At 39.0% G+C, this 23,824-nt stretch overlaps 1 protein-coding gene across 13 annotated transcripts in view; it reads right to left on the reverse strand.

Moving 5' to 3' along the window:
- RYR2 (ryanodine receptor 2) overlaps positions 1-23,824 on the reverse strand; it is an 820,811-nt gene that overhangs the window by 361,502 nt on the left and 435,485 nt on the right. For all 13 annotated transcript variants that reach the window (XR_015157121.1, XR_015157120.1, XR_015157122.1 and 10 more), the window contains exons 17-19: positions 23,088-23,183; positions 1,022-1,140; positions 556-689 (exon numbers count right to left, since the gene is read on the reverse strand). Coding sequence is in view for 10 of the 13 variants with exons in the window: in XM_086382784.1 (XP_086238910.1) it covers positions 556-689; positions 1,022-1,140; positions 23,088-23,183 (349 nt within the window). In the remaining 3 variants the exon portion in view is untranslated. The remainder of the gene's footprint in view (positions 1-555; positions 690-1,021; positions 1,141-23,087; positions 23,184-23,824) is intronic.

Raw genomic sequence — 23,824 nt, forward strand, 5'->3', positions numbered from 1 at the left:
TCTAGTATAGAAAGAACAATAAAGGAAGTCTCAAATCAATCTTAAAAAAAATACAATATATTTGTGTTTAAAAAAAAACAAACACAGAGGAGAAATACATTCTAAACCCCGCATTTTTGTTTGAAACATGGTGAAGTAGCAAGTATTTCCTGGAAAGCTGCTAAAAACTGTGCTAAGTGTATCAAAGTCATTGCTATCACACATAATGTCTTCTTAATTATATTCAATATTATCATTATTACATATGGAAGGCATTATAGCATGGTGGTTAAGAGCTCAATCTCTGGAATTAGACTCGAGTCTCATTTTCAGTTCAAACATTTTAATTTATAAAACACAGATAATAGTAATACTTCATGCACACACAAACAGTGTAGAATGCTTATAAAAAATCTGGCATTGTGGCTGGCACAGAGTACCCAATGAACGTCTGACACCTTGGAAAGTAGATCTAACTGGAAATGTAGTTTCACTGATTTGTGGAATTTATTGTATTTTGGATATCTGAATTCTTGTTATACAACCAATTTGGTGACATGGTCTATCTGAACCTACCTGCTCACGTGGTTCACAAGGCGTGTCTGCAATAACAGGTCTCTTCCTGGCAGAAGATTGTCACAGATGAGATGCTGGTTAGAACGGACTGCTACTCCATGGCAAACACAGAGAGAGCATAAGACATCCAGAACCTGAAAAGTGAAATCCCTTTCAGCTGGCTCTCATTCCCTTTTCAGATTCAAGCATCAGCAGTAATTTCCACAAACAGAAACACATTCCCTCCAGGTACCTCTGACCCAGTCACTTTAAACCTGATAGCAATGTGTCCACTTATTTTCCACTACCTGAGAACTGCTCCATTCTCCCACTGGTGCTATGCATAAGCACTACATAGTATTATCTGATGGAAATTAAAAAGTAAAAAACATGAAAAATGTGACACACCTTTTAAAAATTATCTTTTTAAAGAGTATGTTTGAAATTATTCCAGAATTCATTTCAGGCAATAAAATGGTTCACTTACCTTGTGATTTCTTCCATGCTTGTCTAAAAGTGAGATAATGGATTTTATATGGCCTTCTTTAATAATATTTAGAGCTTCTGGACTTTCTACTAACACACAGTGTAAAACTTCAAGAATACCTAAACAGAAAATAAAGAAAGGGGGCAATATGATTAATTAGTCTACAATGATCAGTGACTTTGCTCCTCTCTATGTGTTTATTGAGGTGTTGACTGAACATAGTACAATTATGAGCTCAATGCATTTGTCTCCGAATATCTGTGATTAGGGACAGCTGGTGTCTGGGAGGCAGGGTTGGTAACCAAATATGATAACAAGTGAGAACAAGGCAAATATACAGTGTTCAGCTAAGTAAGCAGGTAACCCTGCCTATAGAGAAATGAAAGGAAGTAACATTTAAGTGGGGCCACAGAGAACTCATGCACGACCATTTTCCAGACAGGAAACATGGGTTGACTGAAGTCTTGAATGCTGGGCAGAGCTGATGTGCCTGAGGTACAAAGCCAGTAGGAGATGGAACAGGTAGATTATGGCCAGTTTAGGAAGATTTCAGACGCTAAAAGCATAATTCTGCAGCAATGCATCTAACCCATGGAGATCATTACATTCTTCTGGAGATTTAAAGTCAAAAATGTTTCTTGGTTTACAGAACAAGAGAAATATACAAGATTACACAAAAAGAAAAATACAGTATTTAAAACCTGAATAAGAATGGTGATATTTTGGGGCAATAGTCATCAGAGAGGACAAAATAGAATATATATTTTCTTACAGTTTAAAACAGAAATTAGAAATAAATCTCATTATCAGAAATTTTCGTGTGAAATTGCAAAGCTAAATGGGTCCATGTGTATTTATACTTTCAAAGCAAGGCTGCTTGTCAACAGAGAGAATGTAGCTCATTTGCAGCAATTAAACATAAAATTAGAACCTGTGATCACTGTCTGAGCACTACATAGTACTAAAAAGGATCTCAAAGGAACCTTGTAGAAAGGTTTATTCGTTTCAAATGGAGATCACTTTCTTAGAACAGAAATGTAAAGTACTCAGGTGTACAAATTGTATAGAAGTAATTCACTATAATTGTCACAAATGACACTTGATCTGAACCCCAATCCATTACAAGGGCTGTTAATGAGAATTTCTTCACCAATGACTTAATTCTTCAAAATATATAAATGTAAATTTGGTGAAAAAAAAATACCCAAAAAGGTTAAATTAATTTTTGGTGTGGTTCAATATCTGTTGTTGTATACCAAAAATCCATTGCAGTTGAAAATCAAAGAAAGTAGAAAATAATCATACAATACACTAATGGATAAATTAAAGAAGATTTTTATATAAAGTTGTGGAAATTATTTCTGCTATTAAAAAAGTAAGCAATAAAATAAACTCCTTTATTCCAAGCACAAAGAAACTAAAATAACAGAAAGGGAAAAGCATTTTTAATAGATTAGTCATCCTGATGTCATATGTCATTCTGATGTTTTTTGTTTTCTTCCTATTTCATATTACTATAGAGCACATGGCTGGCTATATTTATAAATAATGTTGTACTGTGTATACACATCCATTCATTGACACATCTTCTTGGCAGTAAAAGTACGACTCTGTAGCATCCTAACCAATGGAGCTCATTCACTCTCCTGGATGTTTACAGTAGAAAATGTTTCTTAGTCTCCAAAGCATGAGAAACATAAAATAATACAAAGGGTGCCTTTGCACTAAAAAGGCAGAGTTGAGTGGCTACAGCAACAAAGCCCTGTGATCCCAGAGCCTAAAATATTTACTATCTGGCCTTTTACATAAAAAGTTTGCCAATCTCTGATATAAAATGTAATTATTAAGAAAAAAAACAGGTAGTAGATTTAAAAAAATCAATTATTTCTGTAAATAAACATTCATGAAAGCCAATAGCATTTATACACCTAAGTATATTAGAAAAGATTAAAGACTAAATTTTTGGAAAGAATGGCACATATCAAAAATCCAAGAATAGCAATGTGAAAATAAATCTCTGATTTTTCTCATGTTCAACCTATTTTAATGGGTTTTCAGAGTTTTGAGTTTTTATCAAAAGTTTTTTTTTCCAATGGAGCCATATCAGATCCAACAAATAAGCAAACAGTTGAAAAGAATTAACTGCCACTGAGAAATGAAATTTTTCCTGCCATACCAATAAATAAGGATGTTACAGTCCTCAGCAATTCCAGCCCTCCAAGATGAGCTGGTGAGCCCTAAGGGCACTTAGGAAGGAGAAGAATATCTGCAATACAACAGCCATCAGGCTGCAGCCACTCCCTAAGGTGAGCCCCAAGGGAGCTCAGGATGTGAAAAACCCAGATAGGTGAGGTTACATATCAAAGGAATGATTTCATTAGCCCAGACTCTTGCATCTCCCCATATACAGAAAAGCAGTAAATTCCTTAAGTTGGTATATCTGGTTTTCTTTCATTAACAATAATCTTTTAATGGTCAGACTGCCTGCCCTTTACTATAAAACTTTTATATAACCTGGCTCCTCCCCTTGCCTCCTGGGAGCACTTCTCTCAGAGTTACTTGAGATGCTGTCTCCCAGGCCTGAAGTCCTACAAATTCCCACAGAAGAAAACATAACTCAACTTCTAGGTTGTCATTATTTTTTAAGTCAAAACCTCTGATTCTGAAAATAAAAAGTGGAAGAAAACAGTTTTTAATTTCAACTGTTGGAATAAAATGCAGGTAAACTTTTTTTTTTTATAATAAGAAATTTCTAAAGGAAAACAAACTAGAAACAGCAAAAGAATAATTTTCAAAAAGTCAAGACTAGCAAGACTGACAGCAATATGCGTCTATATAAATCATGCTGATATATGCCTCAAAAGCCTGTTTAAAAAACGAGAGAAACAATGCTAAACAGTATAATGGGAATAGTTGACTAAAGACGATTTAACATTTAAATTTTAAATTCACTGAATAAGACCCAAGAATGGCAATACCACATAAAACTTACGGTGAGCTTCTCAAAGAAAAACTTGAAACCTTGGTAGATTATAACAGAATTATCTGAATGAAAGAATTATGAGTATGCCACACGGTGTTAAAAAAAAAAAAAAAAAACACCCAAATACGACAAAAACTTTATTTTATAAATTTAATTGAAGAGGAAAAGTTAAAATTTTACTTCCTTTTGCCTCTGTAACTCACCTTGCCCTTTGCAAAGTCTGAATCATGTAGGTCACATAGTCTCAGAAAGTGGGGACTTGCCATACGAGGAACTGGAGTTTATCTCACTCACCCTTGCCCTGCTCTTTGCAATCGCCCAGCCCCTGCAAACCTGCTTAATCATACCTGTCCAGGCCAGGCATCACCCTCCCCATCTTAACCACTGTTCTCCCACGTGCAAAAACCCCTTAGTTTAAACCAGCCTTAGTTTAAACCTCTTAGTTTAAAACCCCTTAGTTTAAAACAACTGGTGTTGCCCACTACAGTCTGTCTATAAAAACTCCGTAATCCCTTTGTTCGGGGCTCAGAGCTTGGAGTGTTAACTCCTCTGGGCCTGCCGGCATAATAAACCTGAGTTCTCCAACTCTCCAAGTGTGGTGCTTAGTTTCTCCAGTACTGGTTTCTGCAACATTCCTGGAGGCCCCGGAGAGATTCCAACCATGCCGGGCCCTTGAGCAGCCCGACTGGTGGCTCAGCCTGGCTGGAGTGAAGGAACCCTGAGACAAACGAGGAGGCGTACCACCTGATGGTATTCAGGGTCTCTTTTGGACCAGTGTTCTGACTCTCCCGACAGCTGCACCCCAACTGGACTCAGTAGAGGGACGGACCAACTCGCCAGGAATGGCCACGGGATAAGGTGAGGCTCCGGGGCCGCTCCCCAAGCAGGAACCTATCCCAACAACTGATTACCTCCTTGGGGCTCGCAGGAAGGGAGCATCAGATAGGGAGACCTGGGGACTCAGGAGGAAGAGAGGCATCATGACTGATAACCTCCTTAGAGCTCCCAGAAAGGGACCAACTGCTAAAGAAACCTATAGACTCAGGAGGAAGGGAGGCATCATGACTGATAACCTCCTTGGGGCTCCCAGGAAGGGCCCAACAGTTAAGGAAATCTGGGGACTCAGGAGAAGGGAGGCGTTGTGATAGTCTCCGAATGATTGTGAGTGCCTGATTGTTTGAATGGAGAGAAATTTTTCTTTTTGGAAACTACAAAATCAATTCTTCTTTTTTTTTTTTTCTAATTTTATTTTATTTTTAAACTTTACATAATTGTATTAGTTTTGCCAAATATCAAAATGAATCCGCCACAGATACCAATTCTTCTTGCATATGCAATTAAAAACAATTAGCTTGTAAAAAGACCTGCCCAGGGAAAAGCTTGAAGTTAACCCTTTCCATGTCCTTGAAATACACAGCCAGCTTTGCCTGAGACCTCACCTTGGGCAAATTAGAAAGTGAAGTGGGAAAAAAAAAAAAAAAAAGGTTGGGGGGGAGGTGTCAAAGAGGTATTTTAAATCTCAAACAGAAAACTGTAAGATCTCTGTCAGTCTGTCTGTCTGGATTTATGTATGTCTCAGTATATGTCTTTTTTCTGATAATATTGTTGAAGTTGTAAATGAGTTCTAATTTAATTGGCCTAAAGAAAAGTAAGCACTTACAAATCAAACAATTCTAAATACAAGAAAAATTAACCTAAATAAATTTCAAATTCAAGTGAATTAGGAAATAGTCAATATTAAATATCAATATTAAATATTAGTATTAATGTTTGCTGATCTAATAAGAAAGTAGGATGTATGTTTTTAATAAAGAAGATATAAAAAATAAAATTACATTTTATAATGGGAAAAGAAAGTAGGTCTGACTTACGGGTGGCTGTTATAGAAAGTGATTAAAAGGTTTGTGGAAGGTGAACCATGAAAAAGTTTTGCACATGGTTAGGACTGACTAAGTTTAAAATAAATTTAATTAAGCTTACCTAAGTGAGTTTAAAGTAAGCTGGTGCAAAAACCTAAATTCGGCCTTTCTCTTTGTTAAGAGGACATACTTTCTTCAGATGTTGAAAGCTTTTAATAATAGATTTAAGTTTTTTACCTCTTAATTGCTCTGTTCTATATTTACCTTTGAAATCTTTTGTTAACTTTGGCTAAGTAAATAACTATGATTTCACAGTAACTTATATGATCCTATGTGACTGTTATAAACCCTTTTGATATTTACGGACAAAACTTCCTAAATAACTTGACTGCTAGCTAACTTTGGGATGCTTCAGAGGGCCCCTGAGACATGCCAAAGACCTATTAAGCTACCTGGGTTCATTGAATATGTTAAATTACATGGGAAGTACTGTTAAAGGGGTGAAAAATCTTTTCAGGTTATGCTGTATGGTTGATGTTACTAATGTAGATATTCTAAAATTATGTGAAATTCATATAGATCTGATATGCCCTGATAAAATATGGTCACATAATTCTAGTTATCATATTAAAGTGTTATAACCAGGTTTCTTTGTCAATTGCAATAGAATCAGATTTTAAACATGCCTTCTATGGTTTTACTCTCATGCCTTTAGAAGAATACTGCTAGTTCTTCAAGATTTATGGAAAAGACTTTCTAAGATTAAACAGATAAAAAAAAAATTTGTTATTAACAGTAAGCTAGTATCAGACTGGAATTTGGTCTTCTTTCTGTTTAGAGAACAAAGTTTTCTTAAAATGCAGGTTTCGATAACAGATTATGAATTTCTTTGCCTTTAAGTGATATATATGCTTTTAAAGTCTTTTTGTTTCTTTGGTAAAGTAAATAAACATTGTTTAAGATTATGGTACATGTAGACAAAGCTCATTCTGCTTCTACAAAAAATAACCCCGCACAGTTAGACTTTTGCTATCTTGATGTCCTGAAAACATGGCGATAGTCTGCTCTTAAATCAGGAAATTAAAAATGGATAAAAAACAGCTGAAAATCAAAGAGCCAGGGCTATGGAAAATCCAAGACAGCTGCTTGGCTTTTCCCAGCTCCCTGACAGACCTCATTTTTATTTGATGGGTTAAAGCCTTACCTGGCTACACTGTTAATACCCTCACAGTGAGTTCTTCAAAAAAAGAAAAAATTCTGTTTCACTAAACCTTAAGTTCTAGTTTCGTTAATTAAAGTCTGTGCTTACTAAGACTCACTTGTGAGATAGTTTCTTGTTATGTTCTATTGCTAAAAGGTTTAATTAAATTATTAAAAAGAATACTCTTAAAATTGTTTCTAAAGCTTATCTCAGTCTTTGGATAAAGGTCAGATGCTCCATGATATACAACCAGGAGATTAACACTTGGGTGGCTCAGAGGTTAAAGCGTCTGCGTGGAATGAGAGAGACCCGGGTTTGATCCCTGGGTCGGGAAGATCCACTGGAGAAGGAAATGGCAACCCATTCCAGTACTCTTGCCTGCAGAATCCCATGGAGGGAGGAGCCTGGTAGGCTACAGTCCATGGGGTCGCAAAGAGTCGGATGCAACTGAGTGACTTCACTTCTTCACTTCACTTCATAATCATTTAACGGAGACAGATGACCTGGTGTATACTGTGCTATACCTAGTGGAAGTTCTTGACTTAAATCCTTGCTTGTGAACTTACTTATGACTGCTAGCTATATTATTTTCTATGTAGCTTGTTTCAGAAGATTATCTCTTATGTTACCAAATGTGTGACTGAGCCTGTGATAAAATGCTGATATGTAGTTCCCTATGAGATCAATAATTATAATAATGTAACTCTAGATATGGGAAGAAGCAACAAGAGAAAATATTTTCTTGGACCAAGAAGTTAGTAAGACAGGTGTGTTCCAGAGACTTTTGCTACTTACAAGGCCTGGTCTAGTGATAACACATTGAGTGGTCTGTCAATGGAATCTTCGTTAGACCTGGGAAAGAGCCTTCCCAGCACTGCGGGACACAATGACCATGAAATGCCCCCAAACATGGTCAAATATGTGGCTATAAAGGGGCCCTGCTGACTGGAAGTTAGCCCTTGACAGCTACCTCTACAAAGGTTAAGTCATGACCACTACAAGATGCTGACCTTCAACACCCCCTTGAAAGGAGTTCAGGGTGGAGACAAGAAATAAGGCACTCTGTGCTCTGGGAAAATCCAGAAAAAGAGGCCTCCAGATAGTCAGATGTTTTCAGGTAAAGATTTGTATGAGTCCAAATTCTTGCATCTTCTCATACCTAGAGAAACACTAATGTCACGAACCAATGTCTGGACCTGGTTCTCCTAGCTAGCACCTCAGCAGCTTTCCTACATCTATTAATCTTTGGGCCATATATCTGTAACTTTCTTGATAAGTTTGTTTCTCCAAGTACTAGTATGACAAGAATATCCCCCAGCCAACACCCAGACAGTGCTAGAACAAGCTGCCTTACTCTGTGGACTCTCATTGCCCTCCGTAAATGAACCCCAAGGTCCTCAGGCTATTCTCCCTTTGAGATCTTATATGGGAGACCACCTCCAGTGATTAATAAAGCTCAAGGGAGACCACCAACAACTAGCTGACCTGGAGATGTCCCAACACCTCCAGGCCCTGGGAGAAGTCTTCCACCATATCGCCCGAGAAACCTGAGAAAGGACACCCATTCCACCAGGCAACTGGGTTCACCCTTTTCAGTCAGGACATGAGGGATGGGTTAAAGATTGGAAAAAGGAACCACTTCAGCCAGTTTGGACAGGCCCTCACATGGTCGTCCTAACGACCCCTACTGCTGATAAAGTTATGGGTGTCGTCCCTTGGATCCACCACACCAGAGTCAAGAAGACAGACTTCCTGTGATGAGGACACCTGGAAAGCAGTTCAGGACCCCAAAAACCTCAAGGGCTGGTTCCAAAAATAATGACCCTCACCCATGAAGGATGCTGAGCCCTGCTCTAGTCGCTCCAGGAGCGGACTAGTCAACACACCGCAGAAGCTTAAGGATTCTACAGCCTTGCTCCAGCCACACTCCAGCAGCTGGCTGGTCAACATGTGGTGGGAGCTTGAGGATCCGGCTATCAAATTATCAATGGATCATAAAAAGGAGAGAGGAACTAGCAAACTCCTGGGGCAACTGGAACAATATCTGGAGCTGAACATTGTGACTCCTCCCTTTAGCCAGTCCTCTCTTCATGTTCTTTGTGGCAGTCTTGTTTGGCCCTGTATTCTCAATGCAATTACCCATTTCACAACCTCTCGGATTGAATCCATAAAGTTACAATGGTAATAGCTCAATATAGCTCCTAAATGGTGGGGAGCCTTGCATATCCTACCAAAACATGAGATGATGCTTTCTACAACAAGTGATAGAAGCATCAAGAGAGGGGAGTGAAGAGGAAGAGTTAAAATTTTACCTCCTTTTGCCTCTGTAACTCACCTGCCCCTTTCAAAGTCTGGATCACGTAGGTCATGTAGTCTCAAAAAGTGAGGATTTGCAATACTAGGACCTGGAGTTTATCTCACTCACCCTTGCCCTGCTCTTTGCAATCGCCCAGCCCCTGCAAACCTGCTTAATCATGCCTATCCAGGTCAGGCATCCCCCTGCCCATCGTGACCACTGTTCCTACAAGCATGAGACCCCTTAGTTTAAACCAGCCTATTAACAGCTAGTGTTGCCCACTACTGCTACTGCTAAGTTGCTTCAGTCGTGTCCGACTCTGTGCAACCCCATAGACAGCAGCCCACCAGGCTCCCCCGTCCCTGGGATTCTCCAGGCAAGAACACTGGAGTGGGTTGCCATTTCCTTCTCCAATGCATGAAAGTGAAAAGTGAAAGTGAAGTCACTCAGTCATGCCCGACTCTTAGCGACCCCACGGACTGCAGCCTACCAGGCTCCTCTGTCCATGGGATTTTCCAGGCAAGAGTCCTGGAGTGGGGTGCCATTGCCTACTACAGTCTGTCTATAAAAACTCTGTAACCCCTTTGTTCAGGGCTCAGAGCTTAGAGTGTTAACTCCTCTGGGCCTGCCGGCATAATAAACCTGAATTCTCCAACTCTCTGAGTGTGGTGCTTGGTTTCTTGAGTACTGGTTTCTGCAACATAAAAACTTTTATAGAAATAATTTGTGAAGTTTCTAATAATGACACAGAAATGTATAATATAAACTTTCAAGACTAGATACAAAACTGGATATATATTAGGATTGCAACTATGTAAAGTATATTTATTGGTATAATAATACATACATTTCAAAAAACATCAGAAGTTATCACATCAGGATGTTAGTGTGAGTTATTGCTGGACTATGTACAACTCAGTTTGAACTGGCAAGCCCACTTCTATGTGGATTTTTTCCACTAACTATGTACTACGGTGGTACATGATCCAAGGCTGATTTAATCTGTGGATGCAGAACTGCACATACAGAGCCAATTGTAAAGTTACACATGGATTTTCAGTAGCACAGATAGTTGGCAACCGTGAGCCCCAGGATGTTCAAGGGTCAACTGTTCTTCTCTTCCAAAATTTAGTCCACTCAATGAAAGGAGCACACAAAACTTTTAAAGTAGAAAATATTTCTAGGTTCTGGTTCAAGCTAGTGACATTGGCATGCCTGGCATGCTGCAGTCCATGGGGTCGCAGAGTCAGACATGACGGAGCGACTGAACTGAAACACTAAAAGTGACGTTGGAAGATCCTGAACTCACCTCCTCCCGAGAACACACCACACCTACATGTGTATATGGAACAGTTTCATTTAAAGGAACTAAAAACCTGAGTGAGTCCTACATACCAGGCAAACATACACAAAAACCCATCTTGAATCTGGTGTGAAAGGCTTTTACACGATCTTGCTATAAACCCTACTCCCAGAGCCATTTGCCTTAAAATGTTTATGGCTGTAACTTCCTGAATTGTTTATATTGTCATGAGCAAGAAAAATCTTTGAGGATGTAACAAAGTGTCTGGAAAGAACTTAATGATACTGGAAACATCCAAGTGCTGGGATGGGACAGTATGCTTCTCACAGTGTTTCCTGCAGGTGAAGTATAATGGCTCAGTTTGCTTTTTATCATGAGACTTACATGCTTGTTACTTGGCTTCTAAAACTAGGAGAGCTCCATCTGGGATCAAACTTAACTGCCCTACTTTCTGATCATGGCTCATGCCCAAGGCTTTCCAGGATTGAACCAAATTTGTTGAGAGTCTGTACGGAAAAACTGGAAATAAGCCACAGAGCAGAAGTCTTGTATTTGGCCTAACTTTGCCTACCAGGAAGAATCTAATCAGGAGATTTTACCCAGAGTCACTGGTAAACTTTCACCAGTCCATTTCAGAGAAGGAGTGAAAAGAATCAGACTGGTAGCGACTCTAACACAGAAGACCCTCTGGAATCAGTTGTGAGAAATAATACATGCAAAGTTTTTAGAACAGGGTTTGGATCCAAGTATTGTTATATAAACACCTGTTACTATTTTATGGCTGTAACAAAATAACATAAAAAACAAATAAAGTGAAATAAAAAGGACTAGTAAGGAAACATTATAAACTATGTTTCCCTTTAAACAGAGGATAAAAATTAAAAAATAGAAAAAAGTAGAGAAATGCTGAATGTACAACTCTGATTAGAAGAAAATTTCAGGAAAAAATAAAAACCCATTGATCAGCAGCAACACAGAAAAGCTCATGTGTAAATCAACTATACTTCAACAAAATTAAAAATAAAAGGTGAAACTTCATTTCTGTCCATGGCAATGGGACAGAAGTTCAGTACCCAAGAGGACTAGGAACCAATCCTGTAAAATGTAGAGATCACTGTGATTTTGTTTTTAATATGCAATTTTTATTAAGTGAGTCCTTCCTGGATTATACAGCTATTGTAAGAAAAGATTTCCTCTTTTATTTCTCTAGTTAACCAGGATTCTGTAGAGTAGATGAGTCTCAGTCGTTCAGCTGTGTCCAACACTTTGTGGTCCCATAGACTGTAGCCCACCAGGCTCCTCCATCCATGGGATTCTCCAGGCTAGAATACTGCTATTTCCTCCTCCAAGGGGTCTTCCAGAACCAGGAACTGAACCCATGTCTCCTACATCTCCTGCATTGGCAGGCAGACTCTTTACCACTGTGTCACCTGGGAAGCCTGGATTTTGTGGAATGCCACCCTAAAAGACTACATGCAGGGAGAAACAAAAACAGCAAAAGGAGTGAACACTCCCATCTTCAAACCAACTATGGAGACTCTAAAGAGGCAGGATGGAAATCTGAATTCTAGGAACTGCCCAAGAAAACCCCTGGGAGACAAAGGCTGTCTTGAATTGGTGGAGATACTGGCTGTAGCCAAGTACCCAGGATAGGTGGGACAAGTCTTAATATAAGGCTGCTGTCAAACAACTGCTTACCCTTGGCTGCAAAATGGGTAGCAGCAGCCCAGGAGGCTGGAGCCAGTATAATTTTAGGAGAGTACTAGAATCCTCCAAGGACAGGGAAGCAACCATAAGAGGTGCCAACTGACCACCCGCCCTTGGGAATTCACCCTTTCACATACTCCTCAACTAAATTTTTAGGTGGCTGGTTAGTTAGAGCCTAGGGAGACCACTTCTGTATATACGCTCCTTTATGAGGTGTAAAGACCTGGCCATTTTTCTATAAAGGCCATCTTTCTAAAGGAGCCCCTAAAGTCAGGAACAAGACAAGGGTGCCCATTCTCAACAATACTATTCAACATAGTTTCGTAAGTTTTAGCCACAGCAATCAGAGAAGAAAAATAACTAAAAGGAATCCAGATTGAAAAAGAAGTAAAACTCTCACTGTTTGCAGATGACATGATCCTCTACACAGAAAACCCTAAACACCCCACCAGAAAATTACTAGAGCTAATCAATGAATATAGTAAAGTTGGAGGATATAAAATTAACACACAGAAATCCCTTGCATTCCTATAAACTAACAATGAGAAAACAGAAAGAGAAATTAAGGAAACAATTCCATTCACCACTGAAACAAAAAGAATAAAATAATTAGGAATAAATCTACCTAAAGAAACAAAAGACCTATATGTCAGTTCAGTTCAGTTTCTCAGTCATGTTTGACTCCTTGCAATCCCATGAATCGCAGCACGTCAGGCCTCCCTGTCCATCACCAACTCCCGGAGTTCACTCAGATTCACATCCATCGAGTCAGTGATGCCATCCAGCCATCTCATCCTCTGTCGTCCCCTTCTCCTCCTGCCCCCAATCCCTCCCAGCATCAGGGTCTTTGTCAATGAGTCAACTCTTTGCATGAGGTGGCCAAAGTACTGGAGTTTCAGCTTTAGCATCAGTCCTTCCAATGAACACCCAGGACTGATCTCCTTTAGGATGGACTGGTTGGATCTCCTTGCAGTCCAAGGGACTCTCAAGAGTCTTCTCCAATACCACAGTTCAAAAGCATCAATTCTTCGGCGCTCAGCTTTCTTCACAGTCCAACTCTCACATCCATACATAACCACAGGAAAAACCATAGCCTTGACTAGATAGACCTTTGTTGGCAAAGTAATGTCTCTGCTTTTCAATATGCTATCTAGGTTGGTCATAACTTTTCTTCCAAGGAATAAGCGTCTTTTAATTTCATAGCTGCAGTCACCATCTGCAGTGATTTTGCAGCCCCCCAAAAATAGAAAACTATAAAACACTGATGAAAGAAATCATGCTGTTGCTGCTGCTGCTGCTAAGTCACTTCAGTCGTGTCTGACTCTGTGTGACCCCATGGACTGCAGCCTACCAGGCTTCTCCGTCCATGGGATTCTCCAGGCAAGAACACTGGAGTGGGTTGCTATTTCCTTCTCCAATGCAAGAAAGTGGAAAGTGAAAGTGAAGTCGCTCAGTCGTGTCCGACTCTTAGCAACCCCATGGACTGCAGCCTACCAGGCTCTTCCATCTGTTGGATTTTCCGGGCAACATAGATGACACAAATAGATGGAGAAATATACCATGTTCATGGATCAAAAGAATCAATATGGTGAAAATGAGTAAAGTACCCAAAGCAATCTATAGATTCAATGCAATCCCTATCAAGCCACCAACGGTATTTTTCACAGAACTAGAGCAAATAATTCCACAATTTGTATGGAAATACAAAAACCCTCGAATAGCCAAAGCAATCCCGAGAAAGAAGAACAGAATTAGAGGAATCAACCTTCCTGACTTCAGAATATACAACAAAGCTACAGTCATCAAGACAGTATGGTACTGGCACAAAGACAGAAATATAGATCAATGGAACAAAATAGAAAGACCAGAGATAAATCTATGCACCTATGGACACCTTATCTTTGACAAAGGAGGCAAGAATATACAATGGAGAAAAGAAAATCTCTTTAACAAGTGGTGCTGGGAAAACTGGTCAACCACCTGTAAAAGAGTGAAACTAGAGCACTTTCTAACATCTTACACAAAAATAAACTCAAGATGGATTAAAGATCTAAATGCTGCTGCTAAGTCACTTCAGTTGTGTCTGACTCTGTGCGACCCCATAGACGGTAGCCCACCAGGCTCCCCCGTCCCTGGGATTCTCCAGCCAAGAACACTGGAGTGGGTTGCCATTTCCTTCTTCAATGCATGAAAGTGAAAAGTCAAAGTGAAGTCGCTCAATCGTGTCCGACCCTCAGCGACCCCACAGACAGCAGCCTGCCAGGCTCCTCCGTCCATGGGATTTTCCAGGCAGGAGTACTGGAGTGGGGTGCCATTGCCTTCTCCAATCTAAAGATCTAAATGTAAGACCAGAAACTGTAAAACTCCTAGATGAAAACATAGACAAAACACTCTCTGACATAAATCACAGCAGGATACCCTGTAACCCACCTCCCAGAGTAACGGAAATAAAAGCAAAAATAAACAAATGAGACCTAATTAAACTTAAAAGCTTTTGCACAATGAAATAAACTATAAGCAAGGTGAAAAGACAGCCTTCAGAATGGGAGAAAATAATAGCAAATGACGCAACTGACAAAGAATTAATCTCAAACATATACAAGCGGTTCATGCAGCTCAATTCCAGAAAAATAAACGACCCAATAAAAAAGTGGGCCAAAGAACTAAATAGACATTTCTCCAAAGAAGACATACAGATGGCTAAACAACACATGAAAAGACGCTCAACATCACTCATTGTCAGAGAAATGCAAATCAAAATGACAATGAGGTATCGTCTCACGCTCATCAGAATGGCTGCTATCAAAAAGTGTACAAACAATAAATGCTGGAGAGGGTGTGGAGAAATGGAAGCCCTCTAACACTGTTGGTGGGAATGCAAACTAGTACAGCCACTATGGAGTACAGTGTGGAGATTCCTTTAAAAACTGGAAATAAAACTGCCTGCATTTCAGTTCAGTCACTAAGTCATGTCCAACTCTTTGCAACCCCATGAATCACAGCACACCAGGCCTCCCCATCACCAACTCCTGGAGTTCATTCAAACTCATGTCCATCGAGTCGGTGATGCCATCCAGCCATCTTATCCTCTGTCATCCCCTTCTCCTCCTGCCCCCAATCCCTCCCAGCATCAGAGTATTTTCCAATGAGTCAACTCTTCCCATGAGGTGGCCATAGTATTGGAGTTTCAGCTTCAGCATCAGTCCTTCCAATGACGACCCAGCTGGCCCAGCTGGGCCAGCAGTGTAATCCCACTGCTGGGCATACACACCGAGGAAACCAGAATTGAAAGAGACACGTGCACCCCAATGTTCATTGCAGCACTGTTTACAATAGCTAGGACATGGAAGCAACCTAGATGTCCATTGGCAGACAAATCATAAGAAAGCTGTGGTACACATACACAATGGAATATTACTCAGCTATTAAAAAGAATGCATTTGAATCAGTTCTAATGAGGTGGATGAAACTGGAGCCTATTATACAGAGTGAAGTAAGCCAGAAAGAAAAACACCAATACAGTATATTAATGCATATATATGGAATTTAGAAAGATGACAACAATGACCCTATATGTGAGACAGCAAAGGAGACACAGATATAAAGAACAGACTTTTGGACTCTGTGGGAGAAGGCAAGCATAGGATGATTTGAGAAAATAGCATTGAAACATGTATATTACCATATGTGAAATAGATGACCAGTCCAAGATTGATGCATGAAACAGGGCACTCAAACCCGATGCACTGGGACAACCCTGAGTGATGGGATGAGGAGGGAGGTGGGAGGGGGTCAGGATGGGGGACACATGTACACCCATGGCTGGTTCATGTCAATGTATGGCAAAAACCACAATATTGTAAATTAATAGCCTCCAATTAAAATAAATAAATTTATTAAAAAATAAAAAGCCAGTCATGCTCTCAGCCTAGTCACTTTCAGTTTTCCTTCACACTTTAATGCCTATTGTTAGAAATAAGTTATGTGGTTAAACAGTAAGTATGGGAAATGATTATAAAATAAATTCTATGTGGCAAAGTGGTAATTTTTCTCTAATATGAGACAGTTGAACATTTATATTTCAAGAACTATTTTCTAGAAAAGTAGTTTGCCATCAATCCCATACACGGGCTTGTAGAAAGGCATTGTGAAATAGGATCAAGACTGTGGATAACCCAGCAACTTGAATCATGTTTGCATTCAGAAAAGAACGTTCTTGTTCATTTGGACTTTACTTTGGGAGAATTCGTTTTTCATTTTTCACATTCAAAATACAGGAAGCCCTCCAAATCCAGATTCCCCATTCTCTTCCCTCTTTTTCCTTTCCAGTTACAACTTAATGCTTTACTAAATACTGTAGGCTGTATACGGACTGTTTTAGTGTCATTCAAAAATGCCTAATTTTTGACAAGAGTCTTAGCTAACTATCAAATTAGTAATCTTTAACTTCTAATGCTGCTGCTGCTGCTAAGTCACTTCAGTCGTGTCCAACTCTGCGACTCCATAGACGGCAGCCCACCAGGCTCCCCCGTCCCTGGGATTCTCCAGGCAAGAACACTGGAGTGGGTTGTCATTTCCTTCTCCAATGCATGAAAATGAAAAGTCAAAGTGTAGTCGTTCAGTCGTGTCTGACTCTTAGTGACCCCATGGACTGCAGCCTACCAGGCGCCTCCATCCATGGGATTTTCCAGGCAAGAGTACTGGAGTGGGGTGCCATCATGATTTCAAACATTTACAGTGACTATCATTGAAAAATATAGATTCTGTTCCCCTATATTTAGTGACCCATCAGCATTAAACATCATTTACATATCTTGATGACCCAAGATCATTATTAAAAACATCAATCACTGTAATGTGCTCGAGGTGAAATCTCTGGATGCAAATAAATGATCACTGTGTGGTATTACAGAGTCAAACACGTATTGATCCCAAAAACTATCATAGAAGATTTTCTTTAAAAGGTCTCCAATATCACCGTGATTCTGATTCAGTGTTTCTTATATGGTTCAGGTACATGATCTCCTGGGTTTAACATAGCTGACTTTCTGCAAAATCAAAGGCTTTCAATCAAGAGCTAAAGACACTTTTTTATGGCTATCTCCTAGAAAATGGTCTCTTTCTCTGGTATCACTGGTGTTGCTTGGATTGCTAGTATCACTTTAGAAGGTTAGCTATATCTACGTCCCTAATACTGGATCTCATACAATATCCTGTGAGCCCATACTCTTTCTAACTCAACTGATTACACCTAAGTAGATAGTAAGGTGGAGGACTTTCCTAAACACAATCTTCTGTGACAAATTATTCCAGTAGCTACAAAGCTTTTCCTTTGAAAAATGACTGGTTTACGCTCTGTAAGAAATAGCTATGACATCTTTGGACGCTTTAAATTGCCATGCTTGCAGGTAACAAAAGCTGTACTGTATGTCAGCGCAAAACTCTGGCAATTCAGGACCACTCTCAGCCCCTTATTCTGCTTAAACCCAGAAGGAACACCATTCTTGGCACTTGCTAAGTACAGGAGGAATTAGCAGGAATCCACAAGAAGCCCACTTTGATCCCTGCAAAACTATCTGGGGGAACAGACTATATAAAAAATAAGAAAAAAATAGTCAGCCTCCTGAGCAGCTGATTATTCTTAACCACCTTCTGAAAAAGTATCTTAAGGGATGAAAAAAATTCTAAAGAAACACCAAGCCTGAGTGGATTACATCAACTCAATCAACAGTATTTTTTATACAAATCTTGTCTTTTCAATTAAATTTGGCCCAGGCACAGAATCACACAGGAAGTCTGGGACATTTTCTAATTTATGCCCCCCAGACACAGAATCACACATGAAGTTTGGGACATTGTCTAATTTATCCCCCCATACCCCACCAAAAAAATGCATAATGGATATTCTTATAAACTGATTAGACAGTCTAATAAGGCTTTATGCAGTGGTGATATTGGGCAACTTTAGATAATGCAGAACATTAAAAAGAAGAAGAAAGCTGCCTATTTCTATCACAATGAAATAGCAGTTGCCTGGGTAGTGGATTGGAGAAGGAAATAGCAACCCACTCCAGTGTTCTTGCCTGGAGAATCCCATGGACGGAGAAGCCTGGTAGGCTGCAGTCCATGAGGTCGCACAGAGTCGGACACGACTGAAGCGACTTAGCAGCAGCAGCAGCAGGATACTGGATGCTGCCCTGGTCAGACTCTCACCTTCTCTATTTGGTGAACGCTGCCTACTTTGAACTGCCAGACTCCGCATTTCTTTGTTTTAAGATTTGCTCTGACTCCAGCAGCAGCTAGAGGAGCCCTACAATTAATGTCCTCAGGAGACAGCGCCACTCAACTACAGAAGACAAACTGGTTATGAATACTCCAACTCCCTCGCCTCTCAGGTGGGATAATGTTAATGCAGGTGTTTGCAGAATTCCCCCTCACACCAGAAAAACAAAAGCCTCAAGTACCCATGGGTGTAACTTGCTTTACCAACATACCCTCTCTACCTGTCTCACATCCACTCAAATTGCAAATAAACTTGCCTTTCGATCCTTGTCTCAAGGTCTACTTCTGGTGGAACCTAAACTAGGTAAGCTTTTTTCATTAACACATCCTCCTGCTGACTCTTCTCAAGACTTCACAGCTTTCTACTTAAGTGTGCACAAGTTTATTTTGAGTTTTGTCCACTGCCCTTTTCTGAAGGCAAGTGACAGCTGTCAGACCCCCAGCTCTGCTCTGCTGCTCATATTCTGATACAGAAGCTACTAACACAGTTGGGAGACTGACAAGCAGCGGGGCATGTGTGTTCAGCAATCCCAGATAGAGAGAAAATAAGATGATGCATGTGGAAGCACTCAGTAAACAATACAGCATGACTGAAATACATTTATATTATTTCTGTGTGAGGACACACATATATATGCAGAGCTTTATTGTTTCTGTCTATTTTAAAAACTGAGCAATGTTCTACTTCCTCTAGGGGGGGAAAAAAGAGTTCACTGAAACTTGTACTACTCTCCACAGTAGAGAAAAATATTTGTTTTTCACTTGTTTCGTGAAAAATATTTTAGATACTTAAAATATAGGAGGCTATCAGGCATAGTGAACATATTAATATTTCAAGCCTGATATGAGGGAGCTGGTTTTCATCTTGGCTATAAAAGTTAATTCCAGCATTTCAAAGCAGTCATTGCAAGGTTTTGTGCCTCAATTTTCTTCCTCCAAAGTGAGAATGTGAGGGGAAGCATTCTCTAAGGACCCTTCCTACTCCTGACTTTCAGTTTGCCTTCTCTGAGCACAAGGCTTCTATTTTAAGTAGAAATATCTGCTACTAGCAGCTGGATTGGGAAATGATCACATCAAGTAGGGATGTGCAGCCAATAGATCCGTGCCTTTAACTGACTGAATTGAATACTAAACAGTGGACTCTGTGTGGCTGAGCTTGAAACCATATACCAGTCTCGATGTCCCTGTTCTCTGAAGTAAAAAGGCTTTTGCTTTAGTCTCTCAGGCCTCCATTAAGTCTTAAAAGAGTTAATGATTAGGAATCAAATAGTATTGTCTGTAACTAATGTATACTTGAATGCATTTTTAAGGTTAACTTAATATATATCCTAAAAAGAGATTGTATTTTTTCCACCTCCGCTATACAGTGGACCCTCACCAGCCATCCAACTTCATATGTAGTAGTCAGGTCAATCCCAATCTCCAATTCATACCCCTCACAGCTGCTTGGTGTCCATACATTTGTTCTCTACATCTGTGTCTGTATTTCTGCTTTGCAGTAATAGATTCACCAGCAAAATCCAAATTCATAAAAGCACACTGGTAAATGTCAGAAGCCAGAGGCTAGGGGTGGGGTAGAGAGGGGAGATAGGGAGCTAAGTGTTTAATGGGGCAGAATTTCAGCTTAGGAAGGTGAAAAATTTGGGAGACAGATGATGGTGAGAGTTTTACCATTTGTATGAAATTAATACCACTGAATTGTACAGTAAAATATGGTTAAAATTGTATATTATGTGACTTTTAACATTAAAAAAAATAGTTAATGATTCAGAAATGTGAAGATGTTAAAAAAAAAAAAAAAAAGAATAGCATTGAATTGGGAAACTGGTAACAATTTAGACGACAAATCCTTCATATGGCTGAATCACCAAACTCCCAGATCCCAAAAGATAAAGACCTGACATACATTCCTAAGTTGTTTTTACAGGAAGCAGACACCAACCAGATGAAAACTGCTGACCACAATCATATAGACTCTATACTGTTTGAAACAATAAGGTTGATGATGCTGGAAACTTCGCCTTGATGCCAACCAATCTGACAACTGTGCATGAGCTGATCATGCACTCTGCAGCTCCCACCCCCACTTTTGTTGATGGCTTCCCTGAAAGCCATCACACTCACACTTTGGAGTGTGAGCTGCCCATTCCACCAGCCTTGCATCCTGCAATAAATGATGGATTTATTTAATGTTGGTTCAATCCAACCCAGTGTCCATAGACTGGCTTTACTGTGTGAGGACAAGTGGACCCAAGTTTTGTTTGTTAAAAAGGTCAAAGGATACTCTGCTCTGTTTTTTCCTTCTCTTTCTCCCCTTTTCCTTTGAGTTTTTTTTTTTTCTTTTTGCTGCGCATATTTTAAAAAGTGAAGCAACGTATAGAACTCATACTTCATGCTGAAGGTTGCTCTGTTCCTTTCTCTTTCTACATGCTCCCTGGGCCAGTGAAAGACACCAGCATACTCTTTTTTGTATACACTGGAACTTGCCAATAACTCTAGATGCTTTGAATCAAGAATTTATCCATTTTTGCAATCCCTGCCATCATCTTACTACTATCTGATCACTTCCTCATAGTAGCTATTCAGTTTTTCCTTAATGAATATATTCTATATTGATTCATAGTCATCTCACTCACACTGTGGTACCCTGAAATCTTTGTCTCATAATTATTATACCTTTTTATCTCAACAATCTGCTTTTTTATTTTTGTCACCCAATGATCCAGCAATGCCTTAGAACTCAGTGTTACTCAAATTTCTCTTACATTAGATTTCTAAGTTATTCAATCTTAAACTGTGAAATTCTGTTCTCTGACTTAAAACCAACCTCCTTTGACCACAACCATCTGTACTTCTATCTCTCTAGTCATTCAACTTCAACAAACATGTCCCTGAATGGGTCTCTATCATACACAGCCATGGAATTATTTCTGTATTGAGAAGTATTTTCTTAAGTGAATTTAACCATTCATTCAACAAATGCTATAAAGTACCTACTAGGTGCCAGACAGTATGGTAGATGCAAAGAACACAAAGATGAATAAAACTGAGCCCCCGACTTGAAGGAGTTCACCACTAGTATAGGCAATGGAGAGGAAATATAAGTAACAGAAGTGGGCATTAGTACTATAGAAGAGCAACTAATGGAATACTACGTGAACTGACGTAGGAGCAAGAGACTCAGCTTGGGATGTCCTTGAGGCAAACTGCTGTACCACAGAATGCATGCGTACATCTCCACATCATCAATACAAAAATAACATTCTTGTTAGACACAGACATATCTGATTGTATGGTCTTTAACTATTTTACAATGATGCAGACTTCTATTTGTATTTACTAAAGCCCTTTAAAATAAATTAGTGACTGAATCTCACAAATATACTGAATGAAAGAAAGCAGACACACAAAAATTTATTCTGCATGATTCCAGTTACACAGAGTTCAAAAATTGGCAGAATAAATCTATGACATTAATACTTAGGTGCTGGGGCAGAGGAGTGAATGAGTGGAAGAAGGTTCTGGAAGAAGGTTCCAGGGTATGTTTCTGATAGGTGATAATATTCTGTTTGTTAACCGGTTGTTACACAAATACATCCTATTTGTGAAAACGAACTGATCTGTACACTTATATTTACAAACTTTTCTATAGAAATACAAATTTCAATACAAAGTAAAAGGAATGAAGACTTGGAATAGCAAGTTAAATGCTATTAAATGCTAACAGTAAATATCTCTGGTTGATGGGAACATGATTAACTTTTGAAAAAGCATTTCTATGCTTTTGTATCTTCCAACTTAGTAACAATAATCACATATTATGATTTGACTCTGAATAAAAATACTATTGTTCAAAAAAATTAAAAAATAAACTATTATCCTATATGATTTAGAAACCCATTTTTTTTCCCCAATCTGTCCACATAATTAAAGAAAAATTTTAAATGGGAATTCCAAACCAATCTATTTTTTTTCAAATTAAATTCACTTAAACTAAAAAACAAAAACAATTCACCCAAACAAATATTTTTATCTGTAGAGTATTGTAAGGTGCTAAGTTGGAAAAGGAAATGGTAACCCACTCCAATATTCTTGCCTGGAGAATTCCATGGACAGAGGGGCCTGGCAGGCTAGAGTCCATGGGGTCACAAGAGTCGGACACCACTTAATGACTAAACCACCAATGTATTAGTACATTAGGAAGAGTTGATTTGAAAAATAATGAGAATTCTGGCACTTCAGTGGCTTTCTGAACTTCATTCTTTTATAAATGTAAATGATGAAGATACTCTTACATTGCTTTTCAGAAATAATTAATGAAAATACCAATGATTTCAGCCATCAGTAAAAATTGAATCTGTTTGTATGTCTTAAATGACATAAAATAGAAAAAAAGGTATACTATATCATAAAAAGGAGATATTGGAAAACATACCAGAAGAAGCTTCCAGTCTTTCCAGTCGGCTGATTAACCAGTCAAGGGAGCCAGAAAATTGAGCACAGTTTTTACGATTTCCTCTAATTAATGCCGCTGCAAAAGAAAAAGCAGATTTTACGGTTATGTGATTTTCTAATTCAAAACCAAAGTAAGCCCATAGTAGGCACAAAATATTGGATCAAAAACATAATACATTAATTTTATACCAAAAACACATACAAATACACACACACACACACACACAAACACACACATACACATAAAATTGAACTGATATTTATTAATGGGGACTGTAAAAACACTGCTTATTAGAAGAAATACATTTTGAGAAAGTAACATTTCATATTTCAAGTAATAATGAAGGGTAATGTAAAAACTAGTCCTGGGATTTTCCCCACTTGGGTTCTAATACTCATTGCTTTTAATTAGCTGTGAAAAATTATTTAATTTCCTTAGAGTTCAATTTTCTCACCTATATAATGAAGAAGTTAAGAGAACATCAGTTTTTCTGAAAAAGTAGCACAAGATACTAGAAGACACAACAGGTAAGTGTAACAAACCTACAAAGATGTATCATCAAATTTTTATAGGAAAAAACAGGGTGTGAGGGCAGATGGCTAATGAGTTTGAAAACCTTCCCCCCACCCCACATCTCTTCTTTCCATTTAGAGATTCACAATGCATACGAAAGACTCTAGAAACTACTTTCTGCAGTAAAGTTACCTATTTCAACT

Source organism: Bos grunniens, chromosome 28 (assembly GCF_055505025.1).
Source record: "Bos grunniens cultivar Pamir isolate PY7600 chromosome 28, Bosgru_T2T1.0, whole genome shotgun sequence".
Lineage (NCBI taxonomy): Eukaryota > Metazoa > Chordata > Mammalia > Artiodactyla > Bovidae > Bos > Bos grunniens.